General features: G+C 42.2%; 1 protein-coding gene and 1 long non-coding RNA gene across 7 annotated transcripts in view; one reads left to right on the plus strand and one right to left on the minus strand.

Moving 5' to 3' along the window:
• The window catches only part of tp73 (tumor protein p73), a 27442-nt gene extending 4217 nt beyond the window's left edge, over nucleotides 1-23225 (plus strand). Inside the window, exons 1-14 of one of the 6 annotated variants that reach the window (XM_030422150.1) lie at nucleotides 1170-1364; nucleotides 1952-2047; nucleotides 2405-2555; nucleotides 7658-7906; nucleotides 15548-15734; nucleotides 15874-15989; nucleotides 16923-17032; nucleotides 17421-17563; nucleotides 18442-18530; nucleotides 18719-18846; nucleotides 18988-19142; nucleotides 19305-19437; nucleotides 20780-20873; nucleotides 21161-21562. In XM_030422150.1, coding sequence (XP_030278010.1) covers nucleotides 1989-2047; nucleotides 2405-2555; nucleotides 7658-7906; nucleotides 15548-15734; nucleotides 15874-15989; nucleotides 16923-17032; nucleotides 17421-17563; nucleotides 18442-18530; nucleotides 18719-18846; nucleotides 18988-19142; nucleotides 19305-19437; nucleotides 20780-20873; nucleotides 21161-21562 — 2016 coding nt within the window. In that variant the 5' untranslated portion in view covers nucleotides 1170-1364; nucleotides 1952-1988. Of the gene's footprint in view, nucleotides 1-1169; nucleotides 1365-1951; nucleotides 2048-2404; nucleotides 2556-3638; nucleotides 3765-3826; nucleotides 3845-6541; nucleotides 6783-7657; nucleotides 7907-15547; nucleotides 15735-15873; nucleotides 15990-16922; nucleotides 17033-17420; nucleotides 17564-18441; nucleotides 18531-18718; nucleotides 18847-18987; nucleotides 19143-19304; nucleotides 19438-20779; nucleotides 20874-21160 lie in introns of those variants that run through there. The other 5 variants (XM_030422148.1, XM_030422149.1, XM_030422153.1 and 2 more) reach the window with 5 other exon arrangements.
• Nucleotides 10076-12797, minus strand: LOC115584616 (uncharacterized). The gene is made up of 2 exons (XR_003984570.1): nucleotides 12686-12797; nucleotides 10076-11283 (listed from the first exon to the last, which is right to left on the minus strand). It is a non-coding gene; the product is annotated as an uncharacterized LOC115584616 (long non-coding RNA).
• Nucleotides 23226-23278: the final 53 nt, after the last annotated feature.

Here is a 23278-nt window from a genome sequence, read left to right on the forward strand (position 1 = left end):
GTATGTGTGTATGTACGTGTGTGTGTTTGTTGTCATGGGTTCCGTAACCCCGGAGTGGAGACGCAAAGTAGAGACAGGTGAATATCAGAGACAATGTCGAGCTTTAAAAAAAGGATTGTGTGACACTTGGGCAGAGAACCAGCAGAGGCCGTGCTTTACAGAAACAACACCGGAGCGAATATCAGAAATCGAAGGAAATAGGCAGATAACCGAATATTTTACCAATGTCACATTCATTTTTTGTTCACATTTAATTTGCACTTCACTGTGCCAGATGTTCTATCCTTCTGTCTTCAGCGTGTTTATGGGCAGCGTTTGATTTTATAGGGCCCATGATATATTCAGTCATGTATTCTTCACTGGCAGTATGCAGGCCTATATCATATTTCCCACTCTGATTAAGAAAACCCCCCAAAAGTCCCAACCTGTGCACGCCTGTACCGATCATAAGCAGCCTGATAGATGATCATTTATTTACTGACATGAGGACTAAGTGAAAAACTCGTCAGTGTCCAGGTGGAATCCCAATTAATGTGCCCAGAGCTCTGAGGCCGACACGCGGTCTCTCCTCTGCTCAGTCCTGCGGTGACGCTGCGTCAGATCCCCTGCGCCCGCACACGAGCTGCTCTGGGATCAGGCGCGGCGGCACTGGAGGTCGAGCTGGGAACGGGAGCCGGTTTCTGCGGCGGCAGCCACCTCGGCAACAGCGGGAACCTGCAGCCACAGCTGCTGCGGAGCAAATTGCATCTGTGCGCTGCAGGCCTCTGTATGTGCTCTAGTCTATCTTGTTTGAATAAAAGGGGGAAAAAAACAACCTCTGTTATGACATCACTTGAGATGTTTACTGAGCTGCATATCTTCGATCGATCGAGTACAGGCCAAAAGTGAAAACTGTCACATGAAGATAAGGTTAGGCTACAGTAAAAAGTAAAAATAAAATAAATAAAATAAAAAATAAGAATCATTTGAATGGATTGGGTCTCTCGAAACACGCCTGCAGCAAAAATAGAGTCATTACCTAAAGATGATTATTGGGTTTTTCCTTTTATGTGTTTTGCGTCTTTAAATGCACCTTTGCCACATTCTTTCTCTCGCAGTCCTTTCAGAGGGGTTACTAAGGAGATATGACGCGGCTGTGGTTTGCCACTGTGATTATAGTAAACTTTTGGTACGACCGAAAATGCCCGACGGGTTTTTGTGCTGGATGTGATCAAACTGGAGACTAGATCGAGACCTTCCTTTTTTTCCCAGCTTTACGCGGCGGGCCTGCGATTCATTTGACTCTCTGTTCATGCGCAAGGCGAACACGGATTTATTTGACGACTCGAGGTATTCACAGAGAGGCCCGGATGCTCCCCTTGCAGGTAGCTCACAGTTTTCTAAACTATGTAAGGACTCTGTCACGTGCTTTGTCGAATGCACCGAGTTTTCTTTCGCTGGATGGAGCTGCGCTCATTCTGCCCTCTCGGTTTAGACAACCGGAGTGCAAAGCGCCTCTGCTCCCCGCTGTAGATCCACTTTCTGTTCGGGTGTAGTCAATGTCTGAGCACACTTTAAGGCTGCAGGGGAGGCTGTGTTATTTGGGAGGCGGAGGAGGTGATTCTCAGTTTGCAGAGGGGAAGAAGGACGCTTCCCCTCGGAGCGAAACGGTGATGAGGCGGGCAGGTCTGGGCACGCGCAGGCCCCCTGACACCCAGTGCCACCTCACTGGGACTACATTGGTGTGTTCACACCTGGATGAATGCGTGTAGCCCATTTGTGTGTGTGTGTGTGTTGAACTGCTTCCTCTCCATTTTCAACACTGATACCAGCAGTTTTTTTTTCCAGTTATTTAACTTTTTAAAAGTCTGTTTTACTGTAATTTAATTAAATTAACTCTTTTTTTCCACAATCACACTTATACTAAATACGTGTCTGTTTTTGTGTGTGTGTGTGTGTGTGTGCTGTGCAGAGTGATCTGCCCCTCACCAGACTATCTATCCTCTAAGATGTCCCAGTCCACTGTCACTGAAGACGGCGGCACCTTCGAGCACCTGTGGAGCTCCCTGTGAGTGTCAACAACACCTGCTGACAAATGTTTTACTTTCCGCAGGCTCCCATGAACGTATTTTTCCAAGTGACGTAATTGGTTTTATTCAGAATTTGAAATGTATCAGGCGATGAACACAACACACATGATTCTGTCAGCAACAAATGGATTATTATATACTCATAATTGTCAAAAACATTGAGCTTTAACTTGATACTATCAGTCCATAGAGCATGAGGGGGAAAGCAATCTTTTTTTCCTTTCTTTGTGTTAATCTTTCATCCTTTTTGCCTGTGCTGATGAACTGTGAATAATCATACTATTTTCTATTATATTTAACAATGTAAGTGTATCCCTGCTGTTGTCTTTTCACAGGGAGCCAGACAGCACCTACTTTGAGCTCCCCCCAGGCAGCCAGCCAGGTGAGCGCCCAGTGCCTTCCACCAGCACCCCAGGGGGCCACCGCAGCGCTGCCGAGGGCTCCATGGATGTCTACCAGCTGAGGGACATGAACGACAATGTGATGGTAGGAACGTGGGCTGGCTCTGGTTTTGCGGGCAGGCTGTATTTCTGTTGCCTGGTGGTTTTTGTTGTGTGCGCGAGCACAGACATATTGACCTATGTCACTTTTGGTGACTTTCCGTGGACTTACATTCATTGTCTGGAGACCCTAACAACCCTAATCCAAACCACGAATTGACTAACCCTAACCCAATCCTGAACCATTTACACTCACATTTACCATCGACCTAAAGAATCAGCATTTTGCCAATTGGGGAATCATTTCTTTCAGCTGCTGTCTCCAATCAACTGGTTTTTAATCTAAAATTTGTCCCAGGAAGTAGCCTGTCAGAAACACACACACACACTTCCAAGATCTCATTTTGTTTCTAGTAGCCTTTCAGTTTTTCCCTCCAGTATTCAGGAGATTCCCTCCTATGTAGTTTCCCTCTCCTCTGCAGCCTTTTCCCTCTCTACCTCCCTGCTGAGTGGTCTGTAGGGACTGCATGTGTGTGTGTGTGTGTGTGTGTGTGTGTGTGTGTGTGTGTGTGTGTGTGTGTGTGCGTGTGTGTGTGTGTTTGTGTGTGTGTGTGATGGGGGAGGGCTAATTAAACCCCAAGCCAGGACCCCTTGCTGCTTAAGTGTAGAGCCATCTGTAGGGCCAGGGTGTGTCTATGTGCATCAGCTAACATGCACATATGTTTACAGGTGTATTCACCTGCATATTTTTGTTGCGTGGTGTAAGCATCATGTGCACCAAAAGAGTTTTTAACTTTTCTTTAGAATAAGGACAAAGTTTTTGGCACGAATTTTTTGAGCCCAAACAGACAAGTGAAATTATTTTACTGATGGTCTGTTACAACGTATTTGTGGGTTCATCAAGCACATTTTATCTACTTTATCCACCTCTGTCTTCCAAATTATGAAATTAGAAGTCACTCTGGAACACACCTTGGTTCCCCCCTCTAATCTGGAATATTGGTTGGATCTAATCTTTAAGAGGGCAAGCCTGGGCCTGCCTGGCCGGTTAATGAATAGTCATGATAGAAATAAGGGGGCGGAGGGAGGATTTGTTGTTAGATGCAAGGCAAGTTGAGAAGGCCATCAGGCAAGGGAAAAAAGAGTGGAGAAGAAGAGAGGCAGGACGTCTCCTGTATCCCCCCAACATGTCCTGCTCCACAGAGAGGTCAGACGGCCACGGAGGTTCGGACTCTTGCAGCCACCACAGCAGAGTGTAAGTCCTTTAAGGGCCAGCACACTTCCTAGAAACCCTCCATCTTATCTTTCAGGAGGCTTAAGATGCTGTGTAGCGTGGTAAGTGGACCAGAGTAAACTGTTTTATGTGTTGGCATATCCAGGGGTTTTAAAAATAGTGTCTGACTGGTCTTGTAGTGGAGAGGTAGAAGTTACTTATGTAGTTCAGATTGGTGGCAGGCAATGGGTTGAAAGAGTTCATCTGTGCATGCTTGTGACTCATCAGCTGTTTGACAGTGAGCTGACTCTTGGAAATCAGGCCTGTGCTCTCTTTTACTTTTCATGCATGCCTAAGTGTCCGCCTGAATTAGAACTTGTAGTAGGATCTGATGTGTTCCTAGTTTCATTATCATTGCGTCAACAAGCTGGATTCATTTACGGAGATGCCCCTGACATATTGGCTCAGTCACATGATGCAAAGGCAAGCTGTGTTTTAACTTTCCGTCATCTTTCTCTGAAACTAACCTTGAAGTAATTTACGCTGAAGATGTAAGGGTAATCAATCATTATTTACTTAAAATTTGTTTAAAGTAAATAAATATTCAACTGGTTGGCATGGATGTCGGGCCTCTTGAGAATGACTGCTATATCTAGGTTATGCTAAATGTTCCCAACAGGGGGCAACCGTCCTACACATCGGGCCACATTTCACCTCCTCTCATTCTCACCTCTGTTAAACACAGCTGGCTTCCTTTAGACATGCTCCAGTTTTCATATGTGATGCCGCGTCATCCATCATCCATGTAGCCTAACTTTACATTTTGGGCCTCTTGTTTCCTTAGCTTAGCAGAGCCACATGACAGCGTGTGAATCTGCATGCTGTCTAATAAAACTATAGAGTCCGGTTTAATGAGGAGATGTAAGCAGAGGCCGTTAGCAGAGGAGCGATATTCTGCTTATCCTCAACCTATTAGGTTTCAATCATCCTGACAAGTGAGGGGTGTTGTGGCCGGCTTAACCAGGTTTCTAAATGTTTTGAGCCTTTAAAGCTCGGCTTTGAGCGGCAGCTACTGGGATGGCTGCCCATAGGGGACATCAGATGCTGTTGGGATGAGAGGCTTAATCACTCACACACAGTGTATACACACACACACACACACACAGTGTATACACACACACACACACACACACACACACACACACATGCTCACACAATGGCGGAGGTTTTTAGCTCTGTTTCAACTTGTCGTGGATCGAGTCTAGGTATTAAGAGCGAGCACACCTGTGAGTGCATGGGTCTGTGTGACAGTGTGTGTGTGTGTGTGTGTGTGTGTGTGTGTGCACGTGTATGTGTGTGTGCGCGTGTATGTGTGTGTGCACGTGTATGTCAAGTGGGTTTTTTTCACACACACCTGGGCTCACCTTGTGTCTGTAAAGTGCCTTTGACAATATCTGTTAGTGGAAGATTTCAAAGGTGGTTAACAGCTGACACATTCTGTAGCTTTCCTATTTTCTATTGACTGACATGAGACATTAAAGACTTTTGATTAAGGCTACCACAAAGTATTTAATATTGATTAATATGAAATGGTTTTTTTTCTTCAAAATTTCGAAATGTCTGCTTTATTTCAATCCAACTCTGAAAAAGATATTCAGTTAGTTGTCATATACAAGAAAAAGAAGAGAGAAAGAAAGAAAACGAAACGATGCATAGATGAAGTAGTTTCAAACTGATTTCCTGTCAGTTAATCATTTCAGCTGCAGCATTTTAGGCTACATAACTAGAAGATAAACAATTGAACAACTATTTGGCATGAATCGTTTGAAACTCAATGTCTCCCATGTGCTTTGTGCTGCATGTCCCCGAGTTAGAGTCAACGTATAGATCCGAACTCCCACACATGTCTGCATCCTCATTTAACTGACTCAGTTTGTTTTCAGTCTGGGACATTGACCTGTCCCTCTGCTTTCGTCTGATGGACCATGACATGGAACCGCATGAAGTGTACATATTATGCACATTGTGCAACTTTGTCTCTGCTTTTGTGTCTGTGTAAGTTTTCAGTGTCTGAGCTGAGGGGCAGGATGCTGTGTTGGGCACTTACAACTTAAGAGTGTGGTGTAGTCTAAATCTTAAATTAAATCTGAAGTCTAGTTGAACATGAGGTGGGCAGTGGGGGGTAAGGTGAAAGATCGTAGTGCTTATTTGTTTGCAGCTTGTCTGACGTACTGACGGAGCCTTTTCTGAATAATCAGAGCTTTTTTCTAATAACTGATTTAGTTATCATTTTGCCTTCACAGCTGAGGAGGACGTTTCAAAACTTTATTAGTCCTCTTTGACAAAGTTTGAGCAAACCTGATGCATTCTTTAAAATGGGTGGTACGTTCTGTGTACAAAATAAATATTAATATCAGAATCCCCCATGAAAAAGCGGTGAATAATATTCACTGTAACTACCGTATGAGCTTTGGTCGATTTCCTGATTTTGACCAAAAGTAAAACTAAAGAAATGTTCAGCCCTGACTGCTGATTTAGTGCTATATTGATAGGGGTTGGGTGGTGACCCTTGAACTCCTGTTCTTTCATGTGTTTTCCTCCTCTCTCCCCCTTTTTCTCCCTCTCCGTCTCTCTGAATCTCCGTCAGACCAGACAGTGTTTACTTAGTGCAGGCCTTCACAAGGTGTTTTGGAGCATGTGCGTACATGCGCCCCTGCATTGCCGTCTAAGTCCGGGCATGCCATAATTAGAACGTCGTACCATTTTTTGGGTTCCCATCCCTCTCTTTCCTCCTCTCCTTCTCTCCCCTCCTCTCAGTTTATAGTTTCTCTCTCTCCACGCCAGTCCTCACCTTTTTCCCCCCCGTCTGTCCCTGGCTGCACATGTGTCCGTGTGTGTGTGTGTTTGTGTGCGGTGCGTCCACTGATGCACACCTTACTTGAACTCTCTGGTTTGGCTATGGTCTCGCGCTCTCTTTGCTTTGCTGTGTTTGGACGTTTCTGACGGAAGAGTTGACAAATGAGACTAAAGCAGTAGAGGATGTACTACGTGAAAAAGAAGGTAACAATCCTTTTTCCTTTTTTTCTTCTCGGCCATTGTGCACCAGTTTCAGTTATCTGCCATATATCTGCACTGCACATGCAGCAGGGATGAATCTGGGACGATTTTGTTAAATGAGTGATTTTGATTTGATTTTGCTTTTCATATTATTATGTGTTGGTTGGTGGGTCTTGTTGAACCTGAATCAGCTGATGCTAAAATGGTTTGAGAAAGGTTTCTCTGTTGGTCAAAGAAAGTAACTGTGTGATGTTGATAAGTAGAATATTGGCAGTCGGACTGTAGTTGGCTGTTTGTGCTTTTTTTTCCGACTTTTCTGTTGACTTTTTCTTTCTTGAACTTTTTTGTTCAAGTAGTGTGAGAAGAAATCAACACATGAGCACTGGTTGATAATAAAAAAAAAGGTTTTCCTTCTACAGTAGCTTCTGAGTCCCTGTAGAACTACGTATGGGCCTCGCAGAGTGTGTTAACTTTGACAGCGCAACAAATCTTCCCTCTGCTCAAACACAGTGGCGAGGACAAGAGGGGAATGGCAGGCAATTAGGCAGATTACGCCTGTGTTTTACAACTTGCCTCATATAGCCTGAAGGAGGCTACTGTGGGGACCTCACTGCAACCGCCACACACACACATACACATACACATCTGTTTGCGTCAGTGCAGGTCACAGAAAAGTGCTCAAAAGGTGATTTTGGACACCTACCCGGACAGTTACACCCGTCCCACACACTTCCCGCAACTCTCCCGTCCCGGTGTAATCCGACCTCCCTTTGGGCCCCTGTGTCTCCTGCACCTCTACCTGTGCCCTCCCTCTGCCTCTCTCCTCCCTCCCTCCCTCCTTGCCTCCCTCATTCGCGTCCCTCTTCTTTTCTCCACAGTCCCAATACAACTTGCTGAGCAGCAGCATGGAGAGCCTGGGGAGCCGCGCGACGTCCGCCAGCCCCTACAGCTCCGAGAACGCCTCCTCGTCGGCCGTGCCCACCCCCTCACCATACTCCCAGCCCAACTCCACCTTCGAGGGCCTGTCGCCTGCCCCGGCCATCCCCTCCAACACCGACTACCCCGGTCTTCACGCCTTCCAGGTGTCCTTCCAGCAGTCTAGCACCGCCAAGTCTGCCACATGGACCGTGAGTACACACACTTTCTTGGCTTTGGCATGCTGTGTATGTGTGTATGAGTGTGGTTGGGTTTCCTTCTCTCCTCTTTCTGGCCCTCTGTCTTACTTAGTGACTATCTTGCTCACACATAAACATGCACACGCAGACATACTTTCACACACACGCATGTCCGCACACTCACTCAAGCCAGCACATGTTGCAGGCGTGTCGCGTGCAAGAGAAAGTAGCGCATCATTCGGTGATTCATCTCGTCCTCCACTCACCCCCCGCAGTCAAATCGTATGTGATGACTGCAACAGGGAGAGTTCGGTGCCTGGTCAGGAAGTTTTTATGGTCCTGTGTGTGTTTTGTCTTTGAGGACAGTCCTAGCACTCAGTTTGTTATATTGCTTCACTATATAAGATCAATGAGATAAAATATATGACAATGTAGTGGTTAAGATCTGGTATTTGATTTTCACCTTTTAGGACGCACTTTCAGGACTCCACAGGTTGTTTTACAAAAGGGACAAAATAACACATTAACATCTATTGTTTAAAAAATCATTTCTCTCACAGCTGATGCTCTTTCTACCAATACACGGTAGCAGTGGGTGCACACTACTACTGTTTTACCAATTAATGCGGTATAAAAAACGCCAACTTAGGAGTTTAGGGCAGGACTTCGCCAAACCACACAACAACTTTGTGCTGTGATGGTGGTGAGAGACAGGTGAAACGGGAGCTGTGTAATTTGTCATGACCCGACGAGAGGTCACCGGCTAGAGAGGTATCACCTCCAACTGTCACACAGTTGACCTCCCTGAAACAAGAGAATAAATAGACAAACTGTGTGCGTCTCCGTGTGACTCTGAGCGTCCGGGGCCTGTGATGGACCGAGGGGCTCCTCAGCGGCTGTGTTTGCTGGAGTTAACCATGCGTGGTGGGCTCCTTTACTCAGCCGTCAGTGATGTAAGAAGATCCCCCTCTGAACATTAGAGCGGTGGTCTTTGACCTTCTGCTTTTCTCTCTCTGTCTCTTTCGTCCTCACTGCTTAACACACACTCGTGGCTGTCACCTGTGGCGCCTAAAGTTTCGCTCCGTCCTCTCCCTAAAATACGTCTATCATCCCCTGTCTCTCACTTCCATTCTCTGAGTCAGGTTTTTCTCACGGCCAAGCTACGCTGACAGAAAATGAAAGAAAACTTGCAGAAACACTTTTAGTTTGTTATACCTGAGAAAATCACTGCAATGAAATGAAATCCTGAAATATGGCAGGAACACGTTTCAGCCTGTTTGGTTAAACACGATTATTGCTACACTGCCCTCCAAATTAACCTGCCTCGTTCTCCTATTAATTCACAGTTTCGAATGCTCTTCGATTAACCCGATTAAGGACTTTCATCAAATCACACTTTTTTTTGTTTTACTTTGACATGAAGGGTGCCTGCCAGCAGATCATCTGATTCAGTATCTCAACTCACTGCAGTCCCTCCTACTCTTTTGCAACAAAATAAACGGCTTTGGTTTGCATGGATAATAGTTTGAAAATTATCCTAATTCTGAGAACAAAGAAAAACCACCTGTCAGCAGTTTTTGTTTTGTTACTAGGAGAGGAGAGACAAAGGAGTTTTGGCCTGGCACACGACCTGAGATACAGATGATGGCGCAGCAGAAAAAGGATTGTGAGGAGACCTGTGATTATTCGGATGCCTTTGCTGCCATTAAACAGGAGGGGTTGAAATGAGAGAGAAACTGTGTGATTGCTCTTAGCTCTTACTGAGTTTGATTTAATGCTTTGTTTTAACTTGCACACCTGGTTATAAGATTAGCAAAGTATCAGAGGATGTGCTATTGCACAGTAGACAGGGAACAACAACATTTTTAACGTGTGAAAATGTGTGAGTCTGGATACATTCTGATACCACTTATAGCCTCACAGGAAATGGTAAAAAGTACTCTGTACTACAGTTGTTAAAAATACAAGCAAAGAAATAGGGTTGCAGCTAACAATTATTTTCATTGTTGATCAATCTGTTGATTGTTTTTCTCAATTAATCGATGAGTAGTTTGGTCCACAAAATGGCAGAAAATGGTGAAAAATGAAAAAATTAAGTCCAAGATCACATCCTCAAATGTCCATAACCCAAAGATAATATCTGTGTTTAACAATCAGGAATAATTAGTAGTCGACAACTAATCAATGACTTGTTGCACCTGACAGGAAAACGACAAGTGAAAGTTTAATCGTGTTTCACAGAATAAACAAGCCAAGAAAACCAAATGTACATGTAGGTTTGTTCAAGCTCAGATCACATCACTGAGTTGTTTTAGAAGCGTTAGTTTTAGATTACGGTACAGTAGATTACAGTAGATTACCACATTTCTGAGAATGGGGAAGGATTCCCCCCAAAATAACACTAGAAGTGTATGAGGATGTGTGTCCGCACATCTTGATGAGTGTATTCATGCAAAATTCAATGGAAGGCCCAGGTTTGGACATGCTGGAAGAAAGGGTGACAATGTGGACCAGACTTAGTCACCTTGTATATATGAAGGAGTTAACAGCCTCTGGTTTTCAGGCGTATTTCTTGCGGCCTCAGGCAATGGGGAATGCCAAGTGCCATAGGGGCATATTGACTGTAATCAGTTACCTAGCCGCCCACCATCCCCACCCCTCTGCCTCCCACTAAGAGCGGGTGGCAAGCAGTGCTTTGGGAGATTACGAGAAATGTCTTTTGCATCAAGCATTTTTCATGAAATCCCCCCTTCTTAAATTGTCAATGGAATAATTGACGGAGGTTAGGTTTGTGTCTGCACAAAATGGGCCACCAAGTCAAAGAAGAGGAAGAGAAAGGGAAGAGAAGAGAAGAGACGAAGAGAGAAGAGAAACCAGGAGATGATGGGAACAGAAGACACAATCATACTGTTTCCACATACAGTAAGTCCATTCAAACCCATGTTAAGCTAGTCTGGTAATCCTCCAGTCCCCCTCCTGTCTCGTCAAGACACCGTGCATTAGTGATAATAGCTCTGAAACTCCGCCGCTCTCTTGCCTCTTGAAGATGATTCTTGGCTTGGACGCACTGTGACTGGAAATGAGATCTAACACCTCAGCCTTGTCAAATAATAAGACCTCTTTCCGTACACCTAGACTTTAGTTTGTGTTTGCGCGCACGCGCGCTCGTGTGTGTGTGTGCGTGTCCGTGTACAGTATGTGTCAGGAGTGGGAGGGGGTGTGATGCGGTGGCGGGCTCGAGCATGCACTGCAAGGCGGCTTGTCAGAAGCTGCTCTTCCCAGCTATTAGCCTCTCTCTGTTAGGACGCAGGTCCCAACACGCCCTGCACAATGCACCCTTTCCTTCCTTTCCCCATGCATCATCCATAGCCACATCACCCCTGGCCTTCCTGCCGAGCAACGGATTGGGGGAGACACACTCTATAAGACATTTTTTTCACACAAATTACAGATGTGTTTTATCAGTGGCGATGCACAAGTAAGTTTGATTCAGATCAATGTGTAATTCAAAGAGCTTTTTATAGAAGTTCAGTAGATGAAATGCTTCATCTTTAAGCCTTCAGGACTGATAGCCAACAGTGTACTTCTTCCAGTATCAACACTGGCCAGGAAATGTCCTGGACTGTGGGATGCCATCAATCCAGGACACTTACACATTATTTGCGGTATTCAAGCGTTCCTTCACACTGTGTGGCACTGTGTGTATGTCATTATGTCTTGAAGACTCAAGTGTTGAGTATGGTGATTGCCAGTCAATATGAAGCTATTCAACTTACTGTTTATAGTATCTGATCTGTCAACAGTTTGAAAAGGTCGGAATTCTTTTTTCAGATCATATATGGCTCAGATAGTTCCCCCATCACCAACACTTTCCAGTGTAGTTTCTGATTTATTGCTGTCTGACGCAAAAATGTTTGCCAAAAATATTAGGTTTGAATGACTCAGGGTTAAGTCTTTAACTACAGAGAGCCAGGTTTAGATAATAACTGTTGTTAAAAACACTAAAGGTCATTATATCTTTCCTTATATCCTCATTAGTCACATAGAGACAAACAGCAATTATCATGATGTCAAGGAGGGTGAATGAGATTCTCCTATTTTATATATATTTGAATCCAATATAATTACAAACTGTACAGAGTTCAGCTTAGGCTGAGGGGTGCAGAACATGCATACTGTGTGTGTGTGTGTATGTGTGTGCGCACGCGTGTGTAAACGTATTGATATTTGGATAGTTAAGCGAATTTGCAGCGGGCATGCTGTTGCTTGTGTATATGGATGACGGCCTGGCAATTATCACCCTGTCTCCAGAAGCTTGTCGGAACCTGCCTCCACCGGTCCACTGTGTAGAGGCAAAGATGGATGAATGGATGGACTAATGGTTGGACGGATGGAGGGATATATGTTTCTATTTGTGAGACGATTAGTTGTTCAAATTACATTTACCTATCAAAACAAAACTCCCTTATGACCTCAAGAAAAGTTAATTATGTGGAAGACAATAAACATTTACCCTGCGCTGGATTAAGAAGCTGAGAGTCGGCAGTGCATGAAGCTTAGTTGTAAAAAGGACATTGGGGTTCTTTGCGATGAATGTTTGTTACGGGTAATACATTTTGTAATATCTCACAAAACTGCAAACAGATTTCATTGAGAATGGGTGGAAAGTTTATAGCGCAGATTCATGAGATTTATAACAGGGATTTCTAAAATGTTTTAGTATTTAGAAATGATTACTGTTTATGATGAAACATTTGTCTTTCCTTTTCTAAATTTCCACTTCTTACTCACCTTGACGATTTTTACGTATCATTGACAACGCAAACAGTCTCTTAGCCTGTCATTGTTTTTGTTCTCTCTCCATCTCCTTTCTCCTTCCTCTCCGACACTTCATCCTTCCCTGCGTCCTGAAACGAAGCCAAGCTTTTACATCACTTATGATCTCTTTTTTTTTTTTTTTACTAATGCTGTGTTCACTTCTGGACTCACAGATTCATGTGTGTGTGTGTGTGTGTGTGTGTGCATGCCTATGTGTCGTCGGTGCATGTGCACACTAGTCTGCGTGGTCGACGAGTTGAGACGTCTCTCGCGGCATCCCATGGGAAGACTGAAGACACAAAAAGTAATTTATGACTTTCTCGTGTACTCTGAGGTGTTCAAAAACAATGTCTCCGCACGCTGAACCCTGCTGATCCTACAACTTATCAACATTTTTTTTTTGTTTTCAATTCTGTGGATAAAGAACCAAATGTGTTCGTCTGCAATAGTTCCCTTTAATCCTGGGCCAACAGGATTTTAGCATGCATGTGGACCTTCAAATCATTATTGACCACCAATCAGCTGGCACAATCATGGCTAGAGCATATGCACCATAGCTGCACGTGTAATATTGTGTAAGTGTGGGTCAGTCAAAAATGGTAAAGGGAAACAGTTGGAGTTGTTTTTCAATGCTCGTCGTCCTCCTCAAAAAACTTGAGTACTCAGTTAACCCACTTTTTGTCTTTGAAAATGACTGATTCGCTCATAGGACTGAACATGTCCTCTGATATGAGTCATATTTAGTTGTCAAAGTGACATTATCATTGCGTAATAATGTAAATGAATACACCAAAATACTTTTAATTCATCATGCTGTCTCCACATATGATGTTTGTCATTGCATTAGCGATGACGGGAAAAAACACAAAGCCAGTGTACTTCCTGAAGTCTTATGCACAACGCATACTAAAAAAGTTAACATTTCCCGTGTTCCTCTTTTCAAATGCTGACATTCTTTCTTCTGTGATCATTCAGTTTTCAAGATGTGATTGCTGCTTCAGGAAAAGGCCCCGGTCTGTAAATAAGAAATCTGTCTGGCTGTTACTACTTAGAAATTATTTATTCATGGTATGGACACGCTGTTGAGACTTGTCAGGGAAAGATAGGTGGGAAAAGGTAATGTTTTGCACAGGTATTTCCATTACCCTAAAGGGAGTGCTCACGCCTAGGGGTGTGTGTGTGTGAGTGTGTGTGCGTGTGTATGTGTGTGTGAGACTTGGAAAATGTGTGTGTGGCTTTCAGAGGCTTAGTAACGGTGTCACAACAAGGAATCCAAGCGGTGACTGGTGTAAGGCTGAGTCTTTCCCAGCCGTAGTCAAGCCAGAGGTTGTCTGGAGGCGGAGCTAAATCAGAGTTTCTACACATCTAAAAATCTTAAATCTCTCTTATATTATAGAGATTATATTATATATTTCATATAATATTTTAAGGATCAAAGTCCAAGAGTTCACAAGGAAAAAGTGCTGTCTGGGAATTATCCGGTGTGAAGGGGGAGAGAGGTGTGTTTAGAATTAATAGGGAAGAAGAAGTAAAGACTTCAGGACAATGATGAGGAGAGATATACAGAGGAAAACATGATGTGACTTCTGGGATTAAAGGGGTGCAGCACCAAGAGATTTTGCAAAAGAATAGTTAAATTTAATGCTGCAGAGGCCAAGATATCCTAACTTTTGGTCTCTAATAAGTGTCAACCTCAAGGGCATACTATGCTTACCCATACCCATAATGCGATTCAAACAACAAAGTTTGTTAGATTCTTCCTGCCTCCTAAATGTCTATTTACTTAAAACAGTGTACTCTGGTGAGTTTGAGATGACATCATGAGAAGAACTTGATGTTTGAATTGTTTTTATCAAAGAGCACGCTGTTGCATTTGTATTCAGGCGTATTGTAGCATGTCCACACAGGACATCTGTCTTCTCAGATTTTTTCTTTTTCTTCCAGAAGGTCCCTGTTTGATTCCGCAGAGAAGATTTTTGAGATTTCATGATTGTGTCGGGGCATGTTAAGGCTTTTTTCATCCCTGATGCATCTGTACTGGTATTTACACACATATAAATAGCCGTTAAATGAGGAGTCATTGCAGACTCGAAGGCAGCTTATCATTATTCTGACTGAACTTTGCTGTAACCTACTGACTGGCAGAGGTAAGACACATTATTTTTGTTGTTCATCAGGCACACACCTGAAACCATTTTTGCCCAGATTTTCCTTTTGAACTCACACTTCTCCTCTGCCAGCTGTGGCATTTCACATTACTACCCGCAAACCTAGTCTGCTGGATAATAAACGTTCATTCATTCTAATAACAGAGTAATTACCTTCACTACACAGATGTAAATTGGCTGCTGACTGTTTTACGGTGCTCATGTGTTTTCGCTTTCATGCTCTCCCTTTCCTCTTATGGTTATGAATTTATGTGATTAATAACAGCATCTTGTGGTCACATCCCAGTATTTTATCATCATATAATAACCCAGTTCTATATTTGTCCACCTTGTCCTCTGCTATTTAAAATACTCCTTTAGCTGCCATGCTGATAGACGACTGAATGGCTCAAATCCAATATTATTTCATTTTGAATCAGTTTCACCTCCTAATCGGTATTTGCTGCAATGTAAGTGATAGTTTGTGCGTACTTGTCGTTTAAAGTTTAATCAGTAGAGGATTGTTGGAAATATGTGAAGAGGCACTCTGTGTAGCTGACTGACTGTGAGAATACCTAAGACGGACAGATCTTTCACTGTTGCTTTTTTCGCACACTTAAAGTCACTTTTTTATCGACCCTTTTCACTCACTCGAGCCTCTCTGTCCCCGTGCTCTTATCCCACCCAGTACTCGCCGTTGCTGAAGAAGCTCTACTGCCAGATTGCCAAGACCTGTCCGATCCAAATCAAGCTGACCTCCTCTCCTCCACATGGCAGCATCATCAGAGCCATGCCCGTGTACAAGAAAGCCGAGCACGTCACAGAAGTGGTCAAACGGTGCCCAAACCACGAACTAGGACGAGACTTCAACGACAGTATGAAGCCAGATTCTCTCACCATATCTGCTTGTATTTGGATATTTGATTTTCCCCCAAAAAGACTGTCTGGTATGTGTGACACTGTGTGACTTACATGAACTGTGTCCTCACCTTTGCTCTATCATTCACTCCATAGGTCAAGCAGCCCCAGCCAGTCACCTGATCCGAGTGGAAGGGAATAACCTCTCTCAGTACGTGGATGATCCTGTCACTGGCCGGCAGAGTGTCTTTGTGCCCTACGAGGCTCCACAGGTTGGTGCTTCATCTGCTACTGTGTATTATATAGACAGAGACGCAAAGTGCAGTGTATTAGGTTCCTTATAGGGACCTGACTGGACTTCAGCTTACATTTTGATCTACAGTGGATGCACAAAATATTCTTGATAGATACTCATTTCTATAATTATATTGATGAGGTTGATTTACATATTACTGATAATAGCAAGTCCAAAGTCAGGTCAAAAACTGTGTTCAGTGAAGTCAGAAATTTTGCAGTCTTGCCTTCACTATCTGGTCTTTATGAAGAGAAAAGAAAAGGAATCATCTCAATCAGAAAATAAAACATCCCTATAATCTTTAAACAAATGAAAAAAAAGAAAAAAGGACACAGATAAGTCACTGGAGTCATCATGTTTCAAAGTCGTGAGTCTCAAGTCATTTTACTTCCGCCAAGTCAAGTTGCAAGTCATCAAAACTCGAGTCCAAGTGACAGTGACTCAGGTCCACATCTCTGTCTCAACATATGAAAGATGTCCCTTATATTTTGAACATTAAGACCCAAGTGTTGTTCAAGTCTCACGGTCAAGAATGGTCAAGTTCATACCAGAGAAACAGTCAATTTCAGCTAAGTTCTTCATGAAAAGCACATCTATAAATAAAGATACCAGGCATGTTCAAACAAGCACAAGTGTGAGAAATCATCATGTCTGCGATTGCCTCTGAGGAGGTAAATGAAGGCATATTTGTCTCGCCTCAGAGAACACTGCAGCACTGCCTTCTGGTGGCAGCTTGGTCACATTTACTGTAAGATGGGGGGTTCGCTTGTGCGTGGAGTGAAATTGTTTTTTGCATTAAAGATCCTGAAATTCCCTTGTAAGTGTCAGAGACTAAACACCCAAACCAATAATATTAAGACCCCTCAGTGTCCAGTTATTGGTAAGATTCCTTGCTTGCTTTGCGTTTCAGGTGGGGACTGAGTTTACCACCATCCTGTATAACTTTATGTGCAACAGCAGCTGTGTGGGGGGCATGAACAGGAGACCCATCCTCATCATCATCACCTTGGAAACCAGGGAGTAAGTCAACAGTTCACAGTTCATAGACAAATAGTTCAGACTAGGTTCTTCTTTTGAATTTAACAAGCAATTCTCAGCTCCATATTCTTTATGATCAACCAACAGTTCAATGAGATTTGCAAAAAAATACACATCAGATTATACATACTATGTCCATTACTACATATGTTTAATATTCAATACTAGTTACCACAATAATGTGCATTTCAGCAAAACCCTTTGACTGCAGCCCTAGAGTATTATGTATTATTGAGTGCATTGATCCAGCAAGCTTAAGTAAAACTGACTAGTAAAGACATACTTGGAAAAAAAAAAAACATTTCATCAGAGTTTTTCTTAACAAATTTATCTTGATGGATACATTTTGTGTTTCAAATCACTTCTGCAGTGGTCAGGTGTTGGGCAGAAGGTCATTTGAAGGTCGGATATGTGCATGTCCTGGTCGAGACCGCAAAGCAGATGAAGACCACTTCAGGGAACAACAAGCCCTAAACGACAGTGTGGCTAAAAATGGCAGTGCCAACAAGCGCAGTGAGTTGAATTACCAGAATGACACAATCATGTTAACTGCACTTTTAAATGATTAAAGTTATTAAAAGGAACTTTCATTTTTTAGTTGAGTCTGTTGGCCCCCTTTTGGAAAAAAGAGTAAACTTTGTTTTGGTAACATACACCCAGTCTACAGAGCAGCTTTTTTCCTCAGGCCTTCAGACTCTTCAATTCATTCTCAGCACTGTGCCATAAAAGATATAATATAACAATACATTTTATGACCTATCCAACCTGGATAAGTCATAATGTGACCTGGTGACAGGTATTAAAATAACTATGGTAATTATACAGAATTATCCAGTCTTCTTCATGATGGTCTAGTTTCATTATGAAAGTCATGTAAAGGCATTAGTACTAAATTATACGGGAGAGTATTTGGGCCAAGGGTGAGGACAAAAAGAGAGAGACAATTTTGTGAATAAAGTCAGCTTTGGTAACAGAGAAATGATTTCTATTTTAGCTCATGAACACAGTGTAGCTGTCAGTATTAGGACTTAGAAGAGATTGTGCTGAAAACTACCTATGTTCAGAAGGGAAAACCACACAAGCTTGGCAGAGGTGGCCACGTGTAATTGTGTTTCAACTTTATTCTCCACATTTTTACTTTTTTCTCATCATCCAGTAAAAAAAACGTCCTCCTCTGATTTATTTTCTCCCCCCGGGCCCTCATACTCTGATTGTTGAAAGTTGGTTGTATTGGCTTAAAGATTCATGACTTTTCATTGTTGTGATACATATCCTGGGTGTTGGTATACATTCAACAATCAACCAGAATGGCCCAACATATCTTGGTCCTTAAGTTCGTGAAATGGGTTTTAATTCTGTTTAATTGCGATTTTGTTTCTGTCATTTTCCAGATCTCAAACAGAGTCCAACAAATATTCCCAGTCCAAATATTAACCTGAGGAAGAGGCGGCATGGAGAAGAAGAGATTTACTATATTCCCGTAAGAGCATTTCACACACTCAATGATTTTAAATTGACAAAATCATTAAAGATTGAATGAATATGTATTCTGACCGCAAAGACTCAAATACTGTTGTTTCAAACACGAAAACAATTAAACCCTTTTAATATAATCCCCTTGTAGTGAATAATATGTTATGTTGCTGTATGTGCCTGGTTTGCGTGTAGGTTCGTGGTCGGGAGAACTTTGAGCTGCTGATGAAGATTAAAGACAGTTTGGAGTTGGTGGAGCTGGTGCCACAGCCGCTGGTGGACTCCTACAGACAACAAACACAGCAGCAACTTCTGCAGAGACCGTGAGTCAGCATGATCATTAGATCAGCCAAAGTCGCATGAAAATATACTGAAATACTGACATTTCTTTGTGATGTATCTCGCAAAACTTACAGATATACACACACACTCTAACCATATCCATATTCTCCTCTTTTCTCTAGGAGCCATATAGCATCCCCGAACTCTTACTCTCCAATGTCCAACATGAACAAGCTTCATGGCCACGGCAGCCTCAGCAAACAGCCCATGGTCAACCAGCTGGTGGGGCAGCAGCCCCAGCAACACCACACTGCCCCCACCTCCATAGCTCATATGGGTGAGTGACTATGTAGGAGCGAATAAAATGTACTCATAGAGCATGTTTCCAGCCAATGTGTCGTGAGAAGTCTGATCAGAAAATATCAATGTGAGAGCCTCTTTGTGCCATCTTAGTACAATTCTGCTCATTATTGTATTGATCACGCCTCCTTTCTCACAGGTTCAAACATGCTCAACAGCCACCACATGCAGGCCAATGGTGATATGAATGGTGGCCACAGCAGTCAGACTATAGTGTCTGCTTCCCACTGCAGCCCGCCCCCTCCGTATAATCCTGACCCCAGCCTTGTCAGGTACCTCACCCTCCAATGACACTCCTTCTTTATCGTACTGTAAAGGGCCAGCAGACAATCAGATGCACTTGTTGGGTTATAATATACGGATGGGTGCCATGTTGAAGCCAGAAAGAGTTAGTGTTTGGCCATGTTCGTGCAAACCTTTCAGATAGATTTCAGGAAAAGTTCCCTTTTGGAGCAAAATGTGTCTAGGTGGAACTGTGTTATACAGTCGGTCTGATTTGATTGATGCTGCTCTGTTAAAGCTTGCAATTACATCACAAATGTCCACACAACTATGGCTGGTGCGATACTGAAGGTCCACTGGAGAATTGGCCGCATGGAACTAATGTCTATACTACATAATGAAATTGGAAGGTTTTGTTTTGGGAGCTGGTAAATTTATGAATGTTTTAAATGAAAATGAAAGTTTGTTAACTCCTCATTGCGTAAGCTAAATATCTAAATCAGATGTGATGATTAGGTCCCATTCAAAAACAGCACCCAATGTTGTCTGTTTACTATGGTCATACTGTCAAGATGATCAAGAGTTGTAGACCTCCACCGTGGCTGCCAGAGGGTTTGTCATGTTGCCCAACAGCGAAAACTGTGTGTCAAAAAAACATCTAAAATCATTCACGCTGTCACTGTTTATACAGCCATCCTTTGCAATGCACTACAGCGAATTTTCTTCAAAAGAAATTTCCATTGTTTCATTTGTTTCATTTGACAGGGTTTTTTTCATATTTTTTCTAAGCTAATGTGTCAATGCAGTCATTTTAATACTCAGACTCTGCTTTGCAATATTTAACATTCTTTTTAAACATGTTTCCAGATTGTTATGTTTTCTTTTTGTACAGTTACATTGCACAGTTAGCTTACTTTTCCATTACACTGTGTATGTTGCCAAAACTTTTACATTTCATGTATTTATAATAAAGGTTCTTCATCAAAGCAAGAGTGGCCTTATGAATCATTAATAGAAATGCATGCTTTTAATTTTACATCCACAGCATCAATCGAGATGTATAGTTACTATACACTTGAGGCTAGACCTGATGACCTGTGATCTAATTCTTTCACTAAGTTTTGAATAAAAGCTAATTACAGCATGAGTGATTATAATAGTGAAATAATGATGTTGCATAATGGACTGAGGTGTTTTTATATTTAGCTCTTTTTTAAAGATAAATGCTGAACTAATTATCAAGGATATTCTTTATTCTACTCAAGTACAGCTGCACTTTTCATTAGTGTTAATGACGTAGATTTTTTCTTTAAATATATCGAAGTCCTACTTCTAGCTTTGTAGCTATGGTCTCATAGCAGTCTAAGCAGCCCTGCTTTTCTCCCCACACAGTTTTCTAACCAGTCTGGGCTGTCAGAACTTCATTGAGTACTTCACCTCCCAAGGCCTCCAGTCTATCTACCATCTCCAGACTCTCTCCATGGAGGTAACCACTCTGTTCATGCATTCACAATAAAAAACAAACAAACAGTGAAGGAAATAACAAAATATAGTGAACGTAAAACCATAAGGAAAGTAAGTAAGTAAGAATTTTGCTTAGTCTTACTAAAGGTACCCTGTAGAGTTTTTCGCCTCTAGCAATTTGATTGAGTAGGCTTCATATATTTTTAATTTGTCAGCTAACATGAAGATGCACATGCACTCTTATAATTTACTTGTCTTCTTTCCTACATTCTCACACTCCTCCAATGTCTAACTTTGTTCCTTCACCAGGATTTAGGTGCCCTGAAGATTCCGGAGCAGTCCCGCCTTGCCATCTGGCGAGGTCTGCAGGACATGAAACAAGGCGCTCCACTCCAACTGCCTGCCTCTTCTCATCACCATGACTATCATGGCCAGCAGCTTCTTCGCTCCAGCAGCAACATGGCTGCCTCTGCCATGGCCGCTATCGGGGCAGCCGGTGGGGAACTGCAACGTCAGCGTGTCATGGAGGCTGTGCACTTTCGCGTCCGCCACACCATAACCATCCCCAACAGGTCAGGAGTCGTCGGAACGTCTGGGATGACTGCAGCTGCTGACGAGTGGGCTGACTTTGGTTTTGACATGCCTGACTGCAAGCTGTCACGTAACAAGCACTCTATCAAGGAGGAGTTCATGGAAAGTGATGTTCACTGAGGCCTGAAAAAAAACTGTTTTGCTATGTTGTTGTCAGCATCAGCCGAAATACTGCGTAAAAGCATGTGGATGGGGTCTTTAAATGTGCTTTAAGGTGTTGCTGTCGCTGAGTTTTTCATCAAGTTCCATTTTGAATTCAGAACATTTTCAGTGTGTTAATGCACTTTCCTGTGCAGTCTTTAAAGTTGTGAAAAGTTGTTGCACCCAGAAGGTTGACATGAGATGACACAACAGGACATCTCAGGTCTAAATAACAATTACCACTGTAGCAACAGCATTGTCAAGGCAATGCTGAAGCTAAACATACACGATTTCGGACTATACTTTGGATACTCTGATGAGTGTGTGTTTAAAGAGGTTTTTTTTTTTCTGTAAAATGGGGTGTTGTTTGGTTGCACTGTGCAATAATACATGACACATTTTCCAGCATCTAATTTCATTTATGGTGAACACAAGATGTAGCAATTGCACAATCGCACTAATGTCACAGTAGACATGTAACCATTTCACTAATTGCTAGAATCAATTTTGTGTCTGAAAACAAAAAAAATGTTGTCAACTGACTTATTTATTGTACTCTCAGTTTACCCTTCACCTGTATAAATGTATATACTGTATCTTGTATATGTTTTGGACTAGATGTGGTTGAAAAGGGGTATTTAGATTCAAGATGGTGTATCTCCTGTTTGAAACAAATGTATAGAACTGAAAGGCAAATCAAACATACAGCTACAGGAAGACAGTCATGTATATTTGTAACGATTATAATAATGTGATGACCTCTCGTTCAATATGCCCTTATCATTTCATTGTTTAATGGACGTTTGTATTAATAGCATGTATTCATGAAAACTCCTAGTGGAAATCACATTCAATACGTAATATCACTGCATCCACTACGTTTTTTTTTATTAAGTCATAGGAAATAATGTGTTGATTCTTGTATACTGGAAATACACATTGCAAAACAGTTGAGAAACAAAATCAAAATCAGTATTATCTCTTAATAACAGGGATTCAATCAGAATTGTGAATAATAAATAAAAAATCGCATCCCTGTTTACCAAGACACAATATAAGTAAGTAGCATTTTTGTCTTCTCTGTGTATTTTTTAAAAGCCTTGCGGGGCAAGGTCTTCATATATTGATTACAGCTTGTTGTGTATCTAGTATGTATCTTCATGGCACTTGTTTGTGGACACTTAATAGCAACATTCCAATTTTATTTCTAGGTTGACGTGCAGCAAGATTAATCACGGTGCAATTCTAGAAATGGTGTCAAAATAGTTTGTAGTAATAACATGACATTGTACCATGATAATAATTTGTTCCTAACTTGCAACCATTTTCGTTATCAAGGCCTTCTCACTGTCAAAGACACACATACTTTCACCCACTAACCACCAACTGGTCAAAGAAAGAGCACTTTAATGCTTGGAAAGTAAAATATTTTGTGCTTATGATGATCAGTATTATGCATTATCACAATGTAAAAAGAAATAGTGATTGTTTTGATATTTCTGGTAAGTTTTTTGTTATCGGTTTTGTTAAGATGTGTAATTATATAACTATTGCTGTTTGTCGGAGTCCATTAGTTTCAAAGGTTGTTAAATTGTGTTTTTTTCTTAATAACGTGGATATTAAAATACTTGCCTTCCTCTGATGTCTCTCTTTATCTGACTCGAAAAGGTCTCAGACTCATTTCCGATCTGAGTT

Source organism: Sparus aurata, chromosome 7, assembly GCF_900880675.1.
Source record: "Sparus aurata chromosome 7, fSpaAur1.1, whole genome shotgun sequence".
In the NCBI taxonomy this organism is placed as follows: Eukaryota; Metazoa; Chordata; class Actinopteri; order Spariformes; family Sparidae; genus Sparus; species Sparus aurata.